Source organism: Tamandua tetradactyla, chromosome 11 (genome assembly GCF_023851605.1).
Source record: "Tamandua tetradactyla isolate mTamTet1 chromosome 11, mTamTet1.pri, whole genome shotgun sequence".
In the NCBI taxonomy this organism is placed as follows: domain Eukaryota; kingdom Metazoa; phylum Chordata; class Mammalia; order Pilosa; family Myrmecophagidae; genus Tamandua; species Tamandua tetradactyla.
In genome coordinates this window covers 23,495,196-23,515,407 of record NC_135337.1, presented here as the reverse complement: position 1 = coordinate 23,515,407, position 20,212 = coordinate 23,495,196, and the positions used below count along the sequence as shown (strand labels likewise).

The window sequence follows — 20,212 nt, the reverse complement described above, 5'->3', positions numbered from 1 at the left end:
TGGCTGACCATTCAAGTTGCTTAAAGTGGTTTTTAACAATAAATCATCCATCTCCCCCTCACCCCACCTGATTCAGAAAGTTGTATCTTAGCATGTTCATATATGTTTACTTGTTTAGTTGATTTAGTTTTAGTTTTCTACCTATCTTCTCACAGGGCATTGACTTTAAAAATGTTAAAACAATTACCTTCAAGTAAATATCCCTTTCTGTTTACATTTCCACAAAATTCCAAAAGAATAAAGTAAGACACATTGTCAAAAGCCCTGCTTAAATGAAGATCTACTAAATTTCCATGAGCTAGACTTTTCTGTTTCTCAGCTTTTTCATTTAGGAAATGGAGATAAACACAGACCCTACCTCACAGAGATTTGGGGAAGAGTGAGTATTTTGATACATTTATGTGTGTAGAATAGTTCCTGATATGTAAAAAGTTCTCAATAAATGTTAGCTGTTATTATGACTATAATCGCCATCACTTGTGGATCTTAAAACATTACGCCAAGAGAAATAGTTGGTTTTAAACAATGATACCTTCTAGACATTCCTTATCCAAATGCAATGCTGCTTTGATTCATTATACAACTTTGCCACGAATTACCAAATCAGCTCACCAGTCTTTATCCATAATTCATCCTTTCCCCTCTTCAAAAAACTGGGCATTTGCCACTTTGGTCTTCCAATATCTCCTCACTTCATCCAAGATTCCACAGAGATTACCTGACAATTCTTTTCTGTCATGTCTATTCCTTTCTTACACCCTGAAATAAAATCTTTCAGAAACTGAAGACGAGAGTAGCTCTGGTTTCTGTATTTTGGTTCCTCTTGAGCTTCAATTTCCCCTTAAACATATTTGTTCTATCCTTTCCAAGATCAAAATTATTCTCCCTGAATGATTTCTAAATGTTATGTTAGTTAATTTTTTTTTAATTAATAAAAAAAATTTAAAAATAAAAAAAAAAAATTTATGGCAGGCCACGGTGGCTCAGCAGGCAGAGTTCTTGCCTGCCATGCCGGTGCCCCGGATTCGATTCCTGGTGCCTACCCAAACAAACAAAAAAAAAATTAGAATTGCCATAGCCCAAACAACCCCAATGAGAGGTATGGAAAGATCAAAGTCGATGGTGAAATTATACATAGAAGATAGGACTTAACAAATGAATAGGAATACTGAATCTTTAAATTGATATCTGTTTTAGTCTCCAGTTTTTTAGAGCAGCTAAAAGTAAAGACGTAAAATTGTGAAATTGTAACCCATGTCAAAGTCTGAAATACATACTATAACTAATTGTGGTGCTGCGCTTTGAAATTTATAGCTTTTTTGTATATATGTTATTTTCACAAAAAAAAAAAGAAGGAAAAAAATCGGTTGTGATGATACGAAAGTATTTAAGCCCTCTAGCCTCCTATATTCTGGAGCAGCTTGAAGGAAAAATATAAGCGGACCACGTAGCCCATGACAAACTCCGGGATCTGTCCTGTAACCACTTTTTGAAGAGTGCTTTGAAAACTATTGCTTTTTTATTTCTTTGCTTTGTGTATATGTTATACTATACAATAAAAAAAGTTAAAAAAAACATTCTCCCTAATCAAAATTAAGGAGGCCAAACAGGAGTGGAACTGATCTGTTTTATCTCTGTCGTGTTACTATCACACTATCTATTCCAGGAGTGGTTTTATCATTATCTTTTTATCTTCTTGCTCTCAGCATAATTTATTACATTTATGCTTGTTGGGCCTTCACTTGTTCACACCCTGAATTTTTTATCTTATTTGTACTATTACAAATAGATACTGCCCTATTATCTTCATTCTAGGTTGCATGAGCTCGTTGGGGAATTCTGTGTTAATGCTTCGTTTCGTTTGATTTATAATGGCTCTCTTTTCTTCTTCACTGAGATTATTTTCAAATTGTGTATCCATTTCCCCACGACCCTTCAACTATCTTCCCTAGAATTACAGTTATTTTACTACTTCCAACTATGCCTAGCATTATTTTCTAGGAATATTATGGTATCATATCCCTTTCTTTCAAGGTGGTAGGTTGCCATTTCTTGCAGCCAGCTTGGCCTTGTTGGGTGTATTTGAATTCAAAACATAGCTTCTATTATTGTTCTTTTGAGACTGTGAGCAAAGAAATGTCAGCAAAACTAGACATGCCTAAATGCCTAACACCATGCTTTTTCTTTCTTTGTGGTGATAATGAGAAAAAGTAAAAAGGGCTCTGAACTAAGAATCAGAGGATCTACTTACTGATTCCAGCTCTGACACTGAATAACCAAGACCTTCAGCAAGTCACCCAACCTCTCAAGGTTTCAAAATCCTTCTACGTAAAATGAAGTCTTTCCACCATAGCATCACTAAATCTCTTACAATGCTGAAATTTTGTGATGCAATGATTCTTTGCACACAGTTCTGCCTTCTTGCTCCTTATAAACAATCTGTTTATTTGAAATAAGGTGTGCTCATCCAGTGCTCCTTTCATCATGTGTCCCAATTCACCACATTCTATTATAAATACTATCTAATTGACCCCAAAATAAACTTCCATGTAAGTTCCCTTCATCTTCCTGCCCCTTAAATGCAAGTGCTTCTTGAAGGATCAGTCCTCAAACTCCTCTTTTCTCACCAAAACATGTCTCCCATTGCACTCCCACACAGACTTCGGGCCTCAGCTATTCCTTTCAAAACCTACATCATTATCTCTACCTCTAATCCCCTCTTCTGGTCTCTCTCCGTCTGCTATTCCAACTGCTGCCAGCAATCCACCTGACTCTCCCAAGTTCCCCTCGAACTTGGTGTGAATCCATTATCTTCTCTCCCAAACTCTATTTCTTCTCTGAAATTTCTTCTTTCTATTAGTATAGCTGCCCTCCTCTCAGTTCCAACGCATAAAAGCCTTCGGCTCACACTGACCTCTCCCACTCCCTGACCTCGTTGCCATGCCCTGCCAGTGTTATCTCCAGGGCATCTCTCACATTCAAGCCCTCGGCTTCTCCTCCTTGTTCAGGCTCTCATTCGCCTTCCTTTGATACAGGCAGTTTTTACAGCCTAACTGACTATCCCCTCCAAACTCTCTCCCTTCAGTATCTACTAAGCACAATGAGACTCCATTCAACTTCTTCAAAAAGGTTTCATTTATACCATTCCTCACCCTCAAAACTTTTTATTGCTCCTTTTTTTCAGTACATAAATAAATCCAAGTTCCTTGTCCTGATAGTCAATAGTCTCTAGTATTTAAATTCTTATTTTATTCTTATTTCATTTCCTCGTTTCCCTGTATGCAACTTTGGTTCCAGACTTACTGCTCCAAGCCTTTTACTTCCATGCCTTTGCTCCCACTGATCCCTTAACTTGAAGCTCTTTCTCCCCCACTCTCCAGCCTTCAGAAATGCTACTCAAGAACTCATACACTCTGGGTGCTATTTTAAAGACTTTCTGCCTCCCTCAGCTCTCATAGTACCTCACCTGTCCCTTAGAAATGATAATTATCATTTTATTTCTTAGGCTATAGTTACTTGCACATATGCTTTTCCTTCCCTATTGAAATTTAACCTCCTTGTAGAAAGCATCTATTTCCAAATAATTTTAAACACTAAACAATTCCTAACAGCTCTTCGAATATAGCATTTGTAAACAGCACCGAACTATCAGATAAATTAACAGTTGTAAAACCCAAGCTCAACCCCACCTTCTCAATAGATCTAGGTACATTAGAATATTAGTTCATTTTTAATCAATACTATCTCTAAGGTACTCAAACTCATTAAGTAGTGTGCTTACTTTTATCAAGTATTTTTATCAAGTATTGATAAAAGTGGTTGCAGTAATATCTCTGGATCATAGATGATCAGAATAACTTTATACCTGTACAGGATTAATGAATAAATTTTCAAAAGAATGAAGAAGTAGCCACAAATTGGAGTTTGTGGATATCAACTGCTCAAATAAGTTGAGTCAGAGAATTAAACAGCTAGACAATTGTTCATGCTTCAATGACAAGGTAAAGAGCAATATGAGTTATTAACAATGGTTGAATTAATAAATATCTGATGTGCCAGATTATGACAGCTATCTTCAAAGTTGCTCAAACTCCATTAGAAATTTTGGAAAGCAAATGGTATTTCAGATCTATCTGTCCCATAATAACCTGGGAAGGAATGAGCTGTCTATGACAACCTTTGGTACGTTAACAATGGAACAAGATATGCACCATCAGGTAAATGTACCATTTATTTTGCCATATTGAACTAAAATTGCTCCTACATTATTTTTCAGTAGCACTTATGGATTCCTATAAAATTTGGGACAAGGACAATAACTGGTTGTTGTTGAATACCTTATGGGAAAAAAATACACCTACCTTAAAATAGTATCACACCTATAACACTATGAAATTACCTGCTTCCTTACCTAGACTGATATGAGAAAGGCATCAGATTACCTGTGAGTGACAAAACACTGGTATTCCTTAGCAACCCTTTATGCAAGCCAGGTGTTACCAAAACACCTGCAATACCCTGCCTCTACCCACAGCTTTATTATCTTATTACTAAATGCCAAGATGAAATCATCCCAAACTAGCAATCAACAGGGATGAAGTGGGGGTGGGGGAATGAGGGTGTTAGAATCGCTGCCACACACATATAAGATACTCCCTTATAGAATATCCACAGAGAAATGTGCAGTTACAGCACCAGCTTCCAGAGGATGGAAAACGTGCTGCTCCCTTTTAGTGAGAGGTCCTCGGTCCCTTGTTTCCCTGTCGTGGCACTGCCTTTAAGCCACAGCACTTCATGGTGGAGGGAACAAGGAAGTTGTAGCTATCTTCACTAACCCCCCATGCAGGGAAAGAGTGTGGTGAACTGGTGTGGAGTGTGGACACTGAACTCCAACCACCTGGATTCGAATCCTGGCTCCACCACTTATTGGTCAGTGAGGGTTTGGATGACTTAATCTCACTAAACTTTCATTTTCTTCTTTGGTAAAATGAAAATCATTATAGCACCTCTGTTATTATGACTATCAAGTGAAATAATAAACATGTAAAATGCCAGAATGTTTGGCACAGTAAATTTAAAATATTACTACTCTCAGCTTAATAACTGCCTCTAGATAGAGTGGAGAATTGGCTTGCAGGTCTCCCAAATTGTTGTCCCTAATGACCAGATTTCATCCAGAGGAAAGAAGTGATTCCAAAGACTCAGTCTTCTTGCCTAGTTTTGTGAGGTTTTTTTTTTTTTTTTGCAAAAGGGTTGCTTATGAAATTTAAAAAGTAATACCAATGGGGTCACATATTCTTCTTACCCAAAAAGAAACACCACATGAAGTTGGAGAACAATGGGTTGCTTTGATTTTAACAAAATGTCCTTGAACTTATACATCAAAAAAGAATTATTTTCTTCAAAGCAGTGACATCAGGAAGCTATGCAGTTATTTCAACAATGCTGCCAAATATCTTTGGAACTCTTCCTTCTAAATTACCTTCCGAGCCTGCTTCAAATTCCTGTAGATGTCTTCATTGACAACACATTTTTATCCTTTGGGCGTTTTCAATTTGGGATGCAGATTTAAAATCAACTCATAAATAAGACAGAGGATTATGATAGATAATATTATCTTTGGTCAAAAATGAAAAGAAATAAGGGACTTTTAGTGTGGCTTGTAAAATGTGTCACACAGTCACTGACAGGGAATCCCTAAAATGTTTTGGACCAATGGAAGCATTATCAGAATTAGCATGTTGCTTTCTGTGTGATTAGCAGGTTATATACTTATCTCTATTAAACAAATACTCACAGCGTGCTTTGTGTCAAGCATCGTTCTAGGCACTTTTACATATATTAGTTCATTTAATGTTCATAACTTAATAAAGAAGATACTATTATTATCCCCATTAAGCAGTACACACAGCTAGCAAATGAGAGAGTCAGAAATCAAACCCAGGCTGTCTAGTAAGTATACATGGTATATTTTCTAAAAAATAAATGAATAGAAATAAAACCTTTGTGCTCTCATGGTCATGTCTTCTCTTTTGAGTTTTGTGTGTGTGTATGTGTGTGTGTTTTATTTTTCTTTGAAGCAGTGCAATGTAAACATGGTGGAAGATATATTTCTCCCTTATTTTTTTTCTGCCTCTGCTAAAAATCCTCTTTGCATTAAACATTGTCTGAACCCTTTTTCTCTATCTTGCCAGGGCAGGTTCTACAAGAAGGAAACGGCCCCACTTCCTATCTTCCTAGTTTTCTAATGATCTGTAATCTTGTTTTCCCACTTAAATTGGCCTTTCACCCAGCAGCTTCTTCAGCCTTCTGCCAGAATAGTCTCGCCTCACAATATTTCCTCATGCCTTTTTCAAAACTTTCTATTAAAGTCTATAGTCTATTAAAATCCACTTGTTGCATTGGATCATTCAGTAGCTTAATCTCACTAGACTATTGGGGAGGAAAGAAAAGGGAAGTGGAGAAAGTAACGTTTAAATACTTTTTAAATTCTCTTTAAGGAACCATCTTATTTTTTCCATCAGCAAAATGCCTTGAATGTGTTACTTTGCTCTCCTTTCCTTTGAAATATGAATTTCCAAAGCAGCTTGATACCATGCCAAGAGCATATCACTGACTGTCCATTCAGATAATGATAACAATCCCCAGGAAACATATTTAAGCGAATTGAAAAAACGAAGTATGCCAGAATTTTTTTTGTTTCGTTTTAGGATAAAAGAAAAATACAGGAAGAAATCTCTCAGAAGCGTCTGAAAATAGAGGAAGAAAAGCTAAAGCACCAGCATTTGAAGGTAACTTATGACTTTAATTTTAGTTCAATGATTCTATACTCAAATACCCTAATGGCACTCAAATTTCAATATTAAAGATGCTTTCAGAAGGAAAAAATTCCAACATAGTTCTACTTGTGGGAGTCCAATAAGCTAATAATATTTGCATGCAAGATTAAACCTTCTGGCAAACATGTTTAAAGTTCAAAGTGTGCTGCCTCCTTTATTACGGAACTTCCTCATGCTCTTGGGTAGCCTTGAGAATTCAGCCTTGAATTTGGTCCTGAACACTGTGTTGCTTAGTATCCCTAGGGAGCAGGTCCAGCTAGGAAGTCCCTTTTGAAATGAATGAAAGGCCAGCCCTTCCCCAGGGCCTGCAGAGCAGACAAGTGCCTAGCCTGGTCAAGGGTGCTTGTATTTAAAAGCTCAATGCAATGAATCCTACATTGTTTGAGTATGGCCAGGGTCTTTGTTCTAATTTGTTTTGACTGAACATGAGATCATAGTCAGAAATAAACCTCCATTTTTAAAATCAGACTTTACATCGTTTACAGGGTGTGGTCATTTTTAATTAAAGCACATTGGGTTTCAACATTTTATTACGTAGCTTAGTCACAGGATGCAACCAAAAAACAAACAGGAGCTCCTTTTGAACAGGCCCGAGCAGGAAACTGTACTTATCTGGAAGAACTGTTATTCCATCACTGAAACAATGCCACACACTCATGGGTGGGGTCTACAAATTTAAATTAAACTTGTCATTTGCTTTCATACTAATTGGTATTTCAGACATTTCATAGAAAGTTTCAAATTATACTTAGCCTCCTATCCTTACAGTAAGAGTCGCGTCGAATTTCCATGAATAGTGAGCACAACCAAGAAATGCAGTGTGTATTCCCTGAAAATAAATGAAATAAAAAATGTATTTCACCAAGTTATTTCAGAGCAATTCAAATAAAGATGAATCTGGTAAATTTTTGAGATAGGCCATTTCTACCCCCAAAACCAGCACTTGTTCTCTCTTTCTCTCTCCCTGCGTCCCCTCTTCTGTCTCTCTGTCTCTCTCTCTTTCTGTTTCAACCTCACACACACACACACACAATCTGGCTTTGCAGTTAAACTATTGCTTCTGAGTAAACTGATAGCTCTCCTAGCATTCCTCGGTTGCTATCATTGCAGAATAGGTAGCCCAACAGTATTCAAGCTCACTATGGAAGACAAAGTCTAAGCAGCTCTTCAATTCATTCTAGAAAATGTTTCACATTCGAAAAATCTGACTTACTGAAAGGTCCATTTCTGATGTGGCACCTCATTTCCAAACATGACAAAACCAGGCCAGAAAGTAATACATGATCTTCCTTATTTATTTGTTTTCTGGAACTCAGGAGAACTCTTAAATCTAATACAATCAAAATACTTACCATGCTCTGGGGATGCTGTGCACAGTTGAGTAGGATGTGCCCTGTACAAAGGTAGCTGGAGGGAGGCACTTGCTGAAATCCTGCCCATGCCCCCTTGCCGGTATTCTCTTGCCAACAGGTCTACTTTAGCTTGAAGGAAGCAAACAAAGGTGTTGTCTCCTATCCCAAGCTGCACACTGACCCAAAGGGGTACCTCTACCTAATTTTCATGTCATTATCACAGAGGCTGGCATTGGCTCTGGAAGGACCTTAGTCCTTCCGCTTTCTATCCTAATGAGAAATTGCAGATTACATAAATAATTAAGTTAAATGATGATTTTTAAAATTTAAATAAAAGATAAGCAGTAACTATCTCTTTAGTGTAACAGAAGTCTCTGCGAAAAGTGTGTGGTTTAAGTTGAGTCATCAATGTTAAGTATAATTTATCCAGAGCCTTTCATTCAATAAACATTTGTTAAGCACCTAATATGTATAAGGTATTGAGTTAGGCATTAATAATACAAAATAAAATTTAGCCTTTGTCCTTAAAATGATTACTGACACATAAACCCACAACGTTTACACTGTGAAGAACACTGTACATGAGATATAAGCGGCAAATGGAACATAGAGGAGAGAATGTCTGTCTAGAGGAGAGGTTAACATAAGCCCCACCGAGATGGTGACCTTTGAGCTTTGAAAGATGAATAGGAAGTTCTACAAGTGCACAAAGAGAGGGAAAGCATGCCATAGGGTGGGAACAGCATGGGGTGAATTGCAGAGAGGTGTGAGTGCTCAGGGCTAGGCTGTGGGGAAGTCACTGCAGGGGTATGATGGCAGCAGGCAGGTTGGGTGGGGAGTGTGGCTGAAAGGTCAGCTTCCAGGTTTGCTCATTCCCAGTAATGCTGAGATTTAAGTAGGAAAGGCCCAGGACCCAGTCTCCTTTGGAAATGAGGCCAGGCATCCATTAGTCTGGGTTTGCACGAGAACCCCTATTTTCAGATCAGGTAACACATGAGCCAACCCAAACTCTGGAGGTGTGGACTAGGGCATGTAAAAATAGTCCGATATTGGGGACTATTTTTTTTTAATGGCTTCATAAATGAAAGTTAAATTTAAATATTGCCAATACATTTATATTTTTTGTTGTTTTTTTATTGTTTCTGTGTGTGTGTGTGCCAATACATTTAAATACTGCAACGATCTCCTGAGACATTATGAAAATTGGTATATAAATGAAACTTTGTTTTCCAACATATCTCCTTGAATAAGAGTAATTTGGAGGTAATATTTAAAATGTGGTTTGTATTTCAACCCATAAGAACCTGTCTTTTTCAGAGCCAAAACGAAATTGATCATAAACAGAACAGTGACAAGTTAAATATAACATCCTGCAAAAAAAGAAGAATTGGCAAAGAAGTCCTATAGAACATGGAAGGGAAAATCTCACTTTGATGCCATATCTGACATTATTAGGAAATTAGATTTATTTGTCAAAAACATGTGATTTCCTCATCCCTCATTGAAACTAGATTGTCTGGCATTCTTGAGGTTATCATTTGTTCTTGTTTCTCATAAAACAGTCCATCCTTCATTGAGTCTACATTTTGAACACCTAATAGGCAAACACAGGGATTTGTAAGATTTGTCAGAACATGTAAAATTTAGTCCCTTAGTGTAGTTTGCCAGAAGGTGCTGCCCAAAAGCTCCACAGAAGGTGGCACGGTGCACTGTGGACTTTGGCATGAGACAGACCCTGGTTTTGAATCCCAGCCCCCCTGTTACTACCCAGAGGGACTTGGGTGTATTCTTTAACTTCTCCAAACCTGGGCCTCTTCTGGGAAATGAACAGGGTAATAATACTCACGTGAAAGGACACTGTGAGGGTTAAATGAGAAAGTATGTGTAAAGCATCTAAACAAGATGTTTGGACCAAAGTAAGTGCTGGTTAAATGGTAAAGCTTTTCTTCCTTCCATACTAGTGAAAGCTGCCTGCAGAGGGAAAGATTTATAACCAAGATTACTACTTATACTTAACAGTATAAGGGGAAATTTAAAACCCAAATTTTTTGCCCTACTAGTTTCAATAGAGTACATTCTTCCAAATTGTGCAGAAAATAGTTGGCTATACCAAACAGCAACTAGGCATAATACCAGAAGAGGTTTCCAAATGTGTGGAAGTATTTTAAAAATTAATTCCACGATACGTTCATCAAGCCAAGAAAGCTCTATTACCTTTACAGTCACCAGCCTTTCAGCTTTTCTTTTATTTTCTTCACCTACTTGTTCCAGTTTCAGTGACTATCCCTACTGCATTCCCTATTACGAACTATTTCATTAAACGTCAATGCTTCACTTTGAACACAAACATAAACATTACCAAATGCTCCTCCTTTGTCAGTAGAATTCATTACAAAATAGTTGCGATGATATTCTTTAGATCTGAACCTGACAATCGTTCAGATAACATGTTAGAAAAGGAATTTCTGGGGACATCCTTAGCATTCTAATATACAGACAATCCTGAGATTCGTATGCTACTCTTCTTATCTAATAACATGTCACAATCTCATGCCACCAGGAAGCACAAACATACGCCAATCTAGAACTTTTTTATTTCTTTTCAGGAGATCCATTTACTTCATGACAGGAAAAACTAATCAGTTCCTAAAATCTAGTGAGTGCTGTGTAGAATGAATTATAGATGTACTTCAAGAAAAACCTTTTCCTAAAAAAACTGCCAAAAGAACTTCTATCACTTGTATCTCGCTTATCTTTTCATTTAGATCATATGGCCTTTGATCTTAAGCTTTACTGATGTGAAACAGATATTCTTTAGCTTCATATACCAAAACACAAGTCTAATCTGTGACATAAAAGCAAAATAACTGAGTTTTTATTTACCATGATGTATGATTGCATATATTACGCGCATCTAATTTATGTGTTTTATATTTAAATGCGAGGAGTTCTCCTCCTGGCATAAATGTCAATTTATGAAGTATGAGAATAAGAACAATTAAAATTAAAATTATTCTTATTCCTAACCACACTAAGAACCAAGAATGTAGTCCTAGATTAACCTAACCAGGTCATAAGAATTATTCTCTGCCTCCCATAATTCAGCGTCATAGGACCATTCCACCCGAGTGTTCCTTTTAGTGCCGTGGAGGTGATTTACTAAAACTATCCTTATGGGTGGTTTGTAAGGACTGTGATTTATTTGAAAGGTAGCATCTGTCTTCTTTACTATACATTAACTATCTTTAACTTCCATCAAATGAAACTAAATTAAATTTAGTGTAAATCCTTGAAATGCTAACATCTTTGATCCCAGGAGCTAAATCCTGATGTTCGTTAAGAATATTTCCTAGATCTGTGGGCAGTCGTTTTTGCAAACAGCTAAACAGCTATAATTACGGGTTAAGATAACACTGGGGGAAAGAATCTCTGGCCACAGACCAGAATATATCAAACTACACTTATGGTACATATTGTCCACGCACAATTGCTTGGGACTCTGAAGAGGCCAACATACATGTGATGAACCCTTCACAATTCCTAATGGCCTATGTGAGGCTACAGAGGGGTGAGACTGTTATTCAGTTAATCTAGTGGTTTTCAAGCCATGTTCTGTGCACTCCAGTAATTTTAATTCTAACATCTTTTGAAAAAAAAAAGAGACATAAAATTCTTCTTACTTACTCTCATTTTAATTGTAGTGTAAGAGAAAGAAGTCCCAAAAAATAAAGATAAGTTCCCATTCTTTTCTGCTCACCATTTTAGACTACAGTGAATCACCAATGAATAATTTTTGGAAAAATAATTTGCAAAGATTAGATACATAGTGTAGTGACTTTTCTTCAGAAAGAAAAAGAAAAACTCAAAATATTAGAAGATAATATAACCATGTATCTAACAGTTTCCGGAATGGGTGCTAGCTAAAACCGCTCCAGAATTTACAAGTCTCTTTCCTTTGCCTTAAGTATTCTTGGGCTCAGGTCAAAAAGTCTAGTTCTTTCATGCAAACTTGAGGGAATCTTTCATTTCTGTGTAAAGTTGACAAAAGCTCTTCTCACCAGTGTTTAGATATACCAGTGAATTTTGTGGATCATGTTATTGGAACTAGTAATGAGCTAAGCTTAAAGAAAGTCTAGAACCAGGGAAGTTCACAGAAGAAAGGATGGTACTGGGTAGACAAAACAATAAATGTCCACCATACAGCCTTAAGATTAAGATTGAATTAGTTTAGGATACAAAAGAACCTCCTATTTTGCCCACTATCCCAATCAAACCTGCAAAAGATTTTTTGCATCAACCACCATATACTGTCAATGGGGTATATATCAAGATGGCTCCAAGCAAATTTTACTTTGTTAAGAGCACAAGTTATCCACCCATCAACCAAACAAATAACCATGATCCCAATATGACTGCTATAAACGTATCTGAATGATTCTGAAATAAAAGAACTCTATGAAGATGAGGATGGGGACAGGGGGATGATTTTCAAAGACAAAGAGGGACCATACCCAGATCTTGAAGGAGAGATAGGATTTAGATACACAGAAACTAGCATCAGAAGGAGGTCAAGAAAGGTAAAAAGAAGAAGTAAAAATATCAGATTTACTCAGTCAAGTCAGTGATAGAAAATAATTCCTCTTTGACATGTCCACTATTGAAATTCATAAGACTTAAAAATAATAACAGATTTTGGAAACTGTTGACTTTCATTATATCACATGTTTGTGTTCCCTGATATCAGAAAAAGGCCTTAAGGGAGAAATGGCTTCTGGATGGAATCAGCAGTGGAAAAGAACAAGAAGAAATGAAAAAGCAAAATCAACAAGACCAGCAGCAGATCCAAGTTCTAGAACAAAGTATTCTCAGGTATGGTCTCACTCCCGAGGTACTCAACAGTACCTTTACTTTGGCTCCATCCCTTGTTGTATGTATAAGAGCCATTCTCACTTTTAGGAGCAGATCAGAATTTTTATTTGAATTTCTCATAAAGATTAAGAAACACACCAGAATGCAACAAACAGAAATTTTACTCCAAATGTCACCTGAGCAAGCAGCATGGTACTTATTTTTTTAATGTGTATTGGTAGCTTCCCCATACCTCTCCAAGCTTATTTCTCATCTAAAAAAAAGTGGAAACAATATCTCTCTTATAGAGCTGTTGTGCAGATTTTAAAATATGTAATTTAAGCTACTAGTGCTTTCCTGGAACATTGTAGGTGCTTGTATTAGTTTCCAGGCTTCTATGACAAATATACATAATGAATTGGCTTAGCAATAGGGATTTATTGTCTCTTAGTTTCAAAAGCTAGGAGGCCTGCTTCTTCCAGGGTCAGTGGTGTTTTGCTTGGGCAACAATCCTTGGGTTCCTTGACTTTCCAGTCACGCTGTTGTCCTCTCCTTTCTCTTCCTGGTTCCCACTAGCTTCCTGCTTCAGGCATCTCCCTGTGGCTTTCTCTCTCTCTGAATTTCTTCTGCTTAATAAGGACTCCATTAATCTGACTAATACCTTCCCTCATTCAGCTGGGCCCACCGTATGTAAAAATAACATCTTTGTTATAGCCTATTTAGCTTCAAGAGGTTCTATTTACAATGGGTTCTATTTACAATGGGTTCACCTTACAGAAATGCAGATTGAGAACATGTATTTTGGGGGGCTTACATAACTCACTTACCACAGTGCTCAGCAAAAAAATCTGTCCTTCATCACAGCTCTGTTCTCCACTCTCAGCCTGTGACAGTGGACAGTTCTATGGGTGGGTTTAAACTTTACCCCGTCATACCTGCCCAAGCCATCATAGTAGAGAAGAGAGGACAATATAGGAATACCCCACTAACATTTTCCTCTTCTGTGTCCCTGATTACTTGCTCACAGTGTTGACCTCACTTCCAGATCCTTCCCTGTCCATCACGCATAATCAGTACAGGCACAACCCACTTCTGGTATAGCAGACAACGTTTAAAATTGCCTTGGCTGAAAATGAGGTGGTAGACATGAAAAACTTTGGAAACATAAATGTAATATATAAAAATATAGTTCCAACACAAAATATAGATGACTGCTTGAAATAAACAGAAACTTTGGAAAAAGTCAGAATTATTTTCTTACTTACACATGGAAAGAGGATGGGATTTCTTGAGGTACAATAATGACAATAATTCAGAGCCTACCCATCTTTGAAAAATAGATAACTTTCCCATATTACAAACTCATTATTTTTATTGAGGCTTATAGGAAAGACTTAAAGAAGGAAGAGTGTTCAGTAACTGTATTATGTCCACATTTCATCCTAACTCTCCACATTACACACCAGATCCCATTAGACTAAAAATGGCAATGTTTTGTCAAAAAGCTTCCTTATTCAACTTACTTCCCTTTACTTACTTAGTTGCATGCACTTGTATATTTAAATAGATAAAAATCATAGACCACTCACCCTTATTTAGATTTTTTAATTTAATAATTCTTAAGGTATTGTATCCTGTATTTGTAAACTCCTCAATTATTTGCTCAAGGTGTAAAGTACTTCTGAATGGTAGATAATAAACACTGAAAAAAATGACTCCATATGCCAACTCTCAACATACAGCTTGGAAAACCTGAATCATTGTAAGTTATCCCTTAGCAAGAGCCTCTCACCAACAGTAAAGTTTAGCTGATGCTTAATTCCCTCAACCCTCAATATAGACCCTTATCTCGGATGGAGTCTTGAATTTAATCCCTGGAAACCCTTCGTACTGCACAAATACCTCCTTGCTTCCTTCGGAATCTTCTCTTCAGAGTCTTTCCACGTATTAAACACCCACAACTTTCTGTGCACCTGATGATAAGTGAAATGGCTACACATAATCAAAATACATTAAAAAGTATGCCAAAACTTTTACTAGGACTCTTCAGATTGCTTTTTTGACCTTGAAGCACCTGAGCTGCCAATATATTGACAGTAACTTGCCTTGTAGAGCTCCTGTCTGTCCCCACCTCCTCCATAAAGAGAGAGAGAAAGGAAGAAAGGGAGGAAGAAAGAAGGGTAGAAGGAGGAGAAAGAGGGATGGGAGGAGAAAATAAGCATATTTAATGAGGCATAGTATGTGCCAGGTGCCTACATATATTATCCCACTTAATCTTTAAAACGCTGTATGGTAGGTACTATCTTCACCTTTTTCAGAGATATTAAGGAAGTCACACAACCAAGGAAGTGACAGATAAGGGGCTAATTCATTTTACCACCCTATGCTGCCTATAAAACAATGGCATACAGCAACCCCAGAGGACCCAAAACATATTATCTCTTATGGGAAGTATTTGAAGCATGTTTCCCTCGGTTCTTCTTTCTCCAAACAGCCCAGGTATACTAGGGATCTTCTTCCATGTCCCTCTATTCTATTCTCTTTGTTAAGTTACCAATAATATATTCTGTTCAATATTCATTTTCTGGCATCTCACCACTTTATTTTAGACCTTCAGGATGCCATTAACCTATGAATATTCCTTTTGTAATATCATATGATTTCAGTCGCCCAATATAAACAATAATCACCACAATGGTCTATTTTTAAATGGCCTTGTACAATTTACAAAGTGCTTGCACTTACATTGTCATTTGATACAGCAATCTGAGCAGGAAAGCATGGGCATCTCCATTTCATAGATGAGGAGAAGGGTTCAGAGGGAAGAGGGGACTTAATGAAGGGCGTAGAGCTAGTAAAGGATAGACTTGGGTCTCAAAGCAATCTAGGTCCAGTGCCTTCCTGCTGTAAAATCAAAAGAGAGTTGTAGATGGAAAACCTCTGGAAATAGTAAAATACCTAATACACACAAGTATTATCTCTAATAATCAGCAAACTGCTTTGTTAAAGGAATGATCCTAAAAGCATGAATTTGCAAAGAATTAGTGAAGAGTTTGCATCATTCTGGCCTGTTGAGACATGATTATCTGGTTTAAAATCTGCAGCAGCCTCTACTATTGCTAGCATTATAGAAATAGCATTGACAAAGCAGCTTTACCTGATAATTGAAAATTTTCTTCTAAGATATTTCTAAAGTTGTTAAATAAAGGTGCACGTTTTTTAATCCAATCTTTATGCTAAATAACTGCCCACAGTGCTTAAGAAGCTTTATTACCACTAAATAAAGTACACTTTCCTGTTAGCTCTGATCACCAGAACCAACTGGCGAAGTGGAAATAGGCAGAGCCGTCTTCATTCCCTCAAACGAGAAAGAAACCCTAACCCTGAATACAATTTGTCTCTTGCCTTAGGTACCTGCTTGAGAGTGACATTTGCCATTCTGCCAGGCCTCTTAGCTAGAGGATAAGAGTTTAATGGGAACATCACAGTAGAAATGCTTCTATTACTTCAGAGCCTGTGGCAGGGCCAGACTTGGCCCATGAAGTTTTCATTCCATCAACTTCTATAGTTTTTTTAAAGGAACCAAAAGAGTTTGGCCTTTGACATTCAGCTCCTTCTGCCAACCACTAGTGCACAAGCTCGGCTGTGTTCTTTCATCTCTTTGGGCCTCAATATCCTTTCCTGTAATAATAGCACATTTATAGCCACTTCACAGGGCTGCCATGAATAAAGCAACTTCCATACTGCCTGTGTCATGAGAGGTTTTCAAAAAAAGATATTAGATACTATTCTTTATTAAGAGGAAAAAATATTTAAGAAAAGGGTGCTGCCTAGAGTCCTATTTGGTGATTTTCATTTTTTGGCTAAGATCACTCACTTCTTTTTGCTAGTACAAAGAACCTTTTCTTGGAATAAACTGACATTACCACCCAATTAGGATTCTTTCCATTTGGAAATATTGATGAATATTTTTTATGGCTTGAAGGCTAGAATGCTAATAATTTTTACAGAGCATTTTTTATGAACCAGACACTGTACTAAACACTTCCTATGTGTTATTTCATTGACTGCTTATACCCACTCCATGAGTATTTATAGACGCTAACTTGTCCCAGATCATATGATAAAAATGGCTGAGCCGATTTTTAAAACCTAATTAAAAGTCCTGATTATAAAAATAAAATTGTGCCTTAGAAACATTTTACAAAAGCTAAATCCTATCCTTTTAGGGCATTTTGTTCATAAAAATTCCCCAACTCATGCTATGAATTCATTCTTATGTACATCACTTTGTATAGACATTCATGTGAATCTTTAACATATTAAATACACTAAGAGGGTCCGACTCATATGTAACCTTGAAGTAAAGTATATCTGCTTATTCATCTTCTTGTCTTTATTTCCAATGAGAGGCAATATTTCAGAAAATAAGTGGGTTTCCATGGTTTCTGTTCCAGAGTCACATTCTTAGCTTTAGAATAACATTATTGAGTATGTTGCTAGGTGCCCTGATTAATACCTTAGGAGAAAATACTCCCAGGAGGAAAGCAAGATTATAAAGCTTCCTCTGAATCACTTTGCTTAAATAGAGTTTCCATTTGCCTCCCAAATGAGCCCTGCTCTAACTGTGACCACTGAGCCACTGCATCCCTGATGGCAAGCACAGGTGCAATTCCAGCTCTGTCTTCTCACTTCATGCATTCATATGCACAAATTTATAGGTTATCCTAGAAATCCAGTTCTGACACTTCCATTGCGCTCCTCTGCCAAATAGCCCACACCCAAAGTCATACCCCAAGCACCCCCAAGGAGTGTCCAAAGGACCCGTGCTCCTTGAGGCTTGATCACAGCCCAGATTCCCCTTTACTACCCAGCTGCCCCTCAGTTCCCTTTGACCTCCCTTGGTCAAATTGCCTTGCATTAAACTCCTCTCCGGACACTTTCTACTTCTTGAACTGGGTCCAAAGACCTCTGGCTTTAACGGGAACACACAGAGCAACTGACCAAAATGTCATGAGCATAAAATGCAAAAGGGTAACTGCCAAAGAGAATGATGCAAATGCACTACATTCCTTCTGAGAAGGATAATCTACTTATGATTAAAGGTTCTCTAGGAAGGATTTTTTTAATATTTCAAAGTTCCCTCTGACCCTCTACCTTGCTTTAAATGAATTTAACTTTCATTTGTCCCCAAATAGTTAAAAACTGCCTTCTGCATATGGTACTAATGTGCAAAGCTGCGTGTGAAGCCTTGAATTTATATGTGATGGCATGAGAAAAGCCGAGGAGTGAGCCATTATAGCAGCTGTAGCCACATCCCACGTATAACTTAGTTTTTTCACAAATTGAGATGGACTACATAATGTCCTATAAAATGCATTCTAATATATAAGGCAATCATCTACTCAGTAACCTCAAAGTATAGTAGATAAGGTTCAATGTCAAAAGGGAACCCAAAGCATTGTTGTAGAAATATAAAGGTAAAAGCTTCTGTTCCTGGCTATGGCTTATTAAAGTTCAGCTCACTATGATTTCTATCCAAGTTTAACCCCTACCTAATGTTCCACTCTACCTGTGCAGCCCAATTGTACTTTAATGAAACAAATGTTTCAATCAATCACAGGCAAGGTATACTGCATGAAAAAGGAAACATTCTAAACATCTCTGCCTTCCTGCGGTGACCCAGCCATCCATATCTAATATCACTTTTGCAGGGAGATAAGCTGCTCTCTGGTGACTATATAAGAGACAGTGGGAAGAAAAAACTGCCAAAGAAACAAAACCCTTCCACCATTTGTTTCTTCTTATTAAATTTGCTGTTGCCTAGAAACACTCAAGAAATTATAGTGAGGCAATTATGTGAGTCAGAATCGTTCCAAACATGGTTTTCACTCTCTGCATTTGACTAATTGGTTTACCGGATTTGTAATAGTTCGTCTGTTGTTGTTTTTGATTCCCAAGATATTCTGATTTTTTTTTTTAATTCAGGAGCTTCTTTTTTAATTTAACAAAAGGAGCTAAGTGAATGAATAAAGGGAAGAAATCTAACCTACCCCTCCCCCCCACCACCACCAAACACGAAAAAAACCTATATTACACCATGAAAAAAAAACAATGATGCATAGATGAATGGCTGGCTGGATGGATGGACAGACAGACAGACTTCAAAATACTATTTAATTGGACCAGCTGAAGAAGTCTACACAAAGACTTGAATATTAATGAGCTAAAAGGAAAAGCCTTGAAATTCCAAAAGTAAGCAAAAACACCGAGCTATCCATGAGTCAAGGGCAAAGTTACGTCAGTCGTGCCCCTGGTTTCTGAGGCAATTATTAGTTGCTTGTTTTAACATCTCACCATCACTTTGTTTTCTATCTCTAACCTCCCCATCCCTACCTACCTGACCTTCATATGCCCATTTTATTTTTAATATCCTTATCCACTACCATTCTCTCTTGCTCATGGCTGACAATATAATCTATTTGTAAGTTATGTAAGCAGCAATAGGATTAAATGCTAACTGTCCGGGAGCAACCTCACACACACATGTATGCTGATAGGCTAAAAGGTAGATTAGAATAACTTCCACGGATCTCCTACACTCCACATAAATTCAATAATGACAGCTATCCTTTATGAAGTACTTATTATGTGCTAAGCATTATTCTGAGAATGACAACTCTCTGAGGGAAGTCTAACTAGCCTGATTTTACACATAACAACACGGTTCAGAAAGGCTAGAAGTCTGCTAACAGTTGAGCCGTGAATCACACAGGTCTTTCTGACTCCCAGCCCTTTCCACTATGCCTCACCTCGCTTCTTGATCCATGTCAATGAATCTGCTACCTATAATTCTTTTGACCTTCTGGAGGAGATTCCAGAATCATAAACTTCCCAAAGCGCAATTTTATTTGTGCTTATCTCTTTCGATCCTTTAACTTTTCAAAGTGCTTTTCCATTGGTTCTCTCATTCAAAAAGATATTCCATACCTAGAAACACGAAGGTAAGGCCATTAGCAGAAATGTCATAGATCTTTGGCCGTGTTGCCATAAGCAAAGAAAGAACAAAGGCAGAACGGAACAATCCAGAAATGGGAGGGGAGGCAGTTTCAGTGATCCATCACCCAGGTCTTAGTCACAAGGAGAGAATGTTCAAGGGCAGAGACTCACTGT

General features: G+C 37.4%; 1 protein-coding gene across 2 annotated transcripts in view; it reads left to right on the top strand.

Moving 5' to 3' along the window:
- PALMD (palmdelphin) overlaps positions 1 to 20,212 on the top strand; it is a 47,822-nt gene that overhangs the window by 10,674 nt on the left and 16,936 nt on the right. For both annotated transcript variants that reach the window (XM_077120153.1, XM_077120152.1), the window contains exons 2-3: positions 6,711 to 6,791; positions 12,936 to 13,060. In XM_077120153.1, coding sequence (XP_076976268.1) covers positions 6,711 to 6,791; positions 12,936 to 13,060 — 206 coding nt within the window. The remainder of the gene's footprint in view (positions 1 to 6,710; positions 6,792 to 12,935; positions 13,061 to 20,212) is intronic.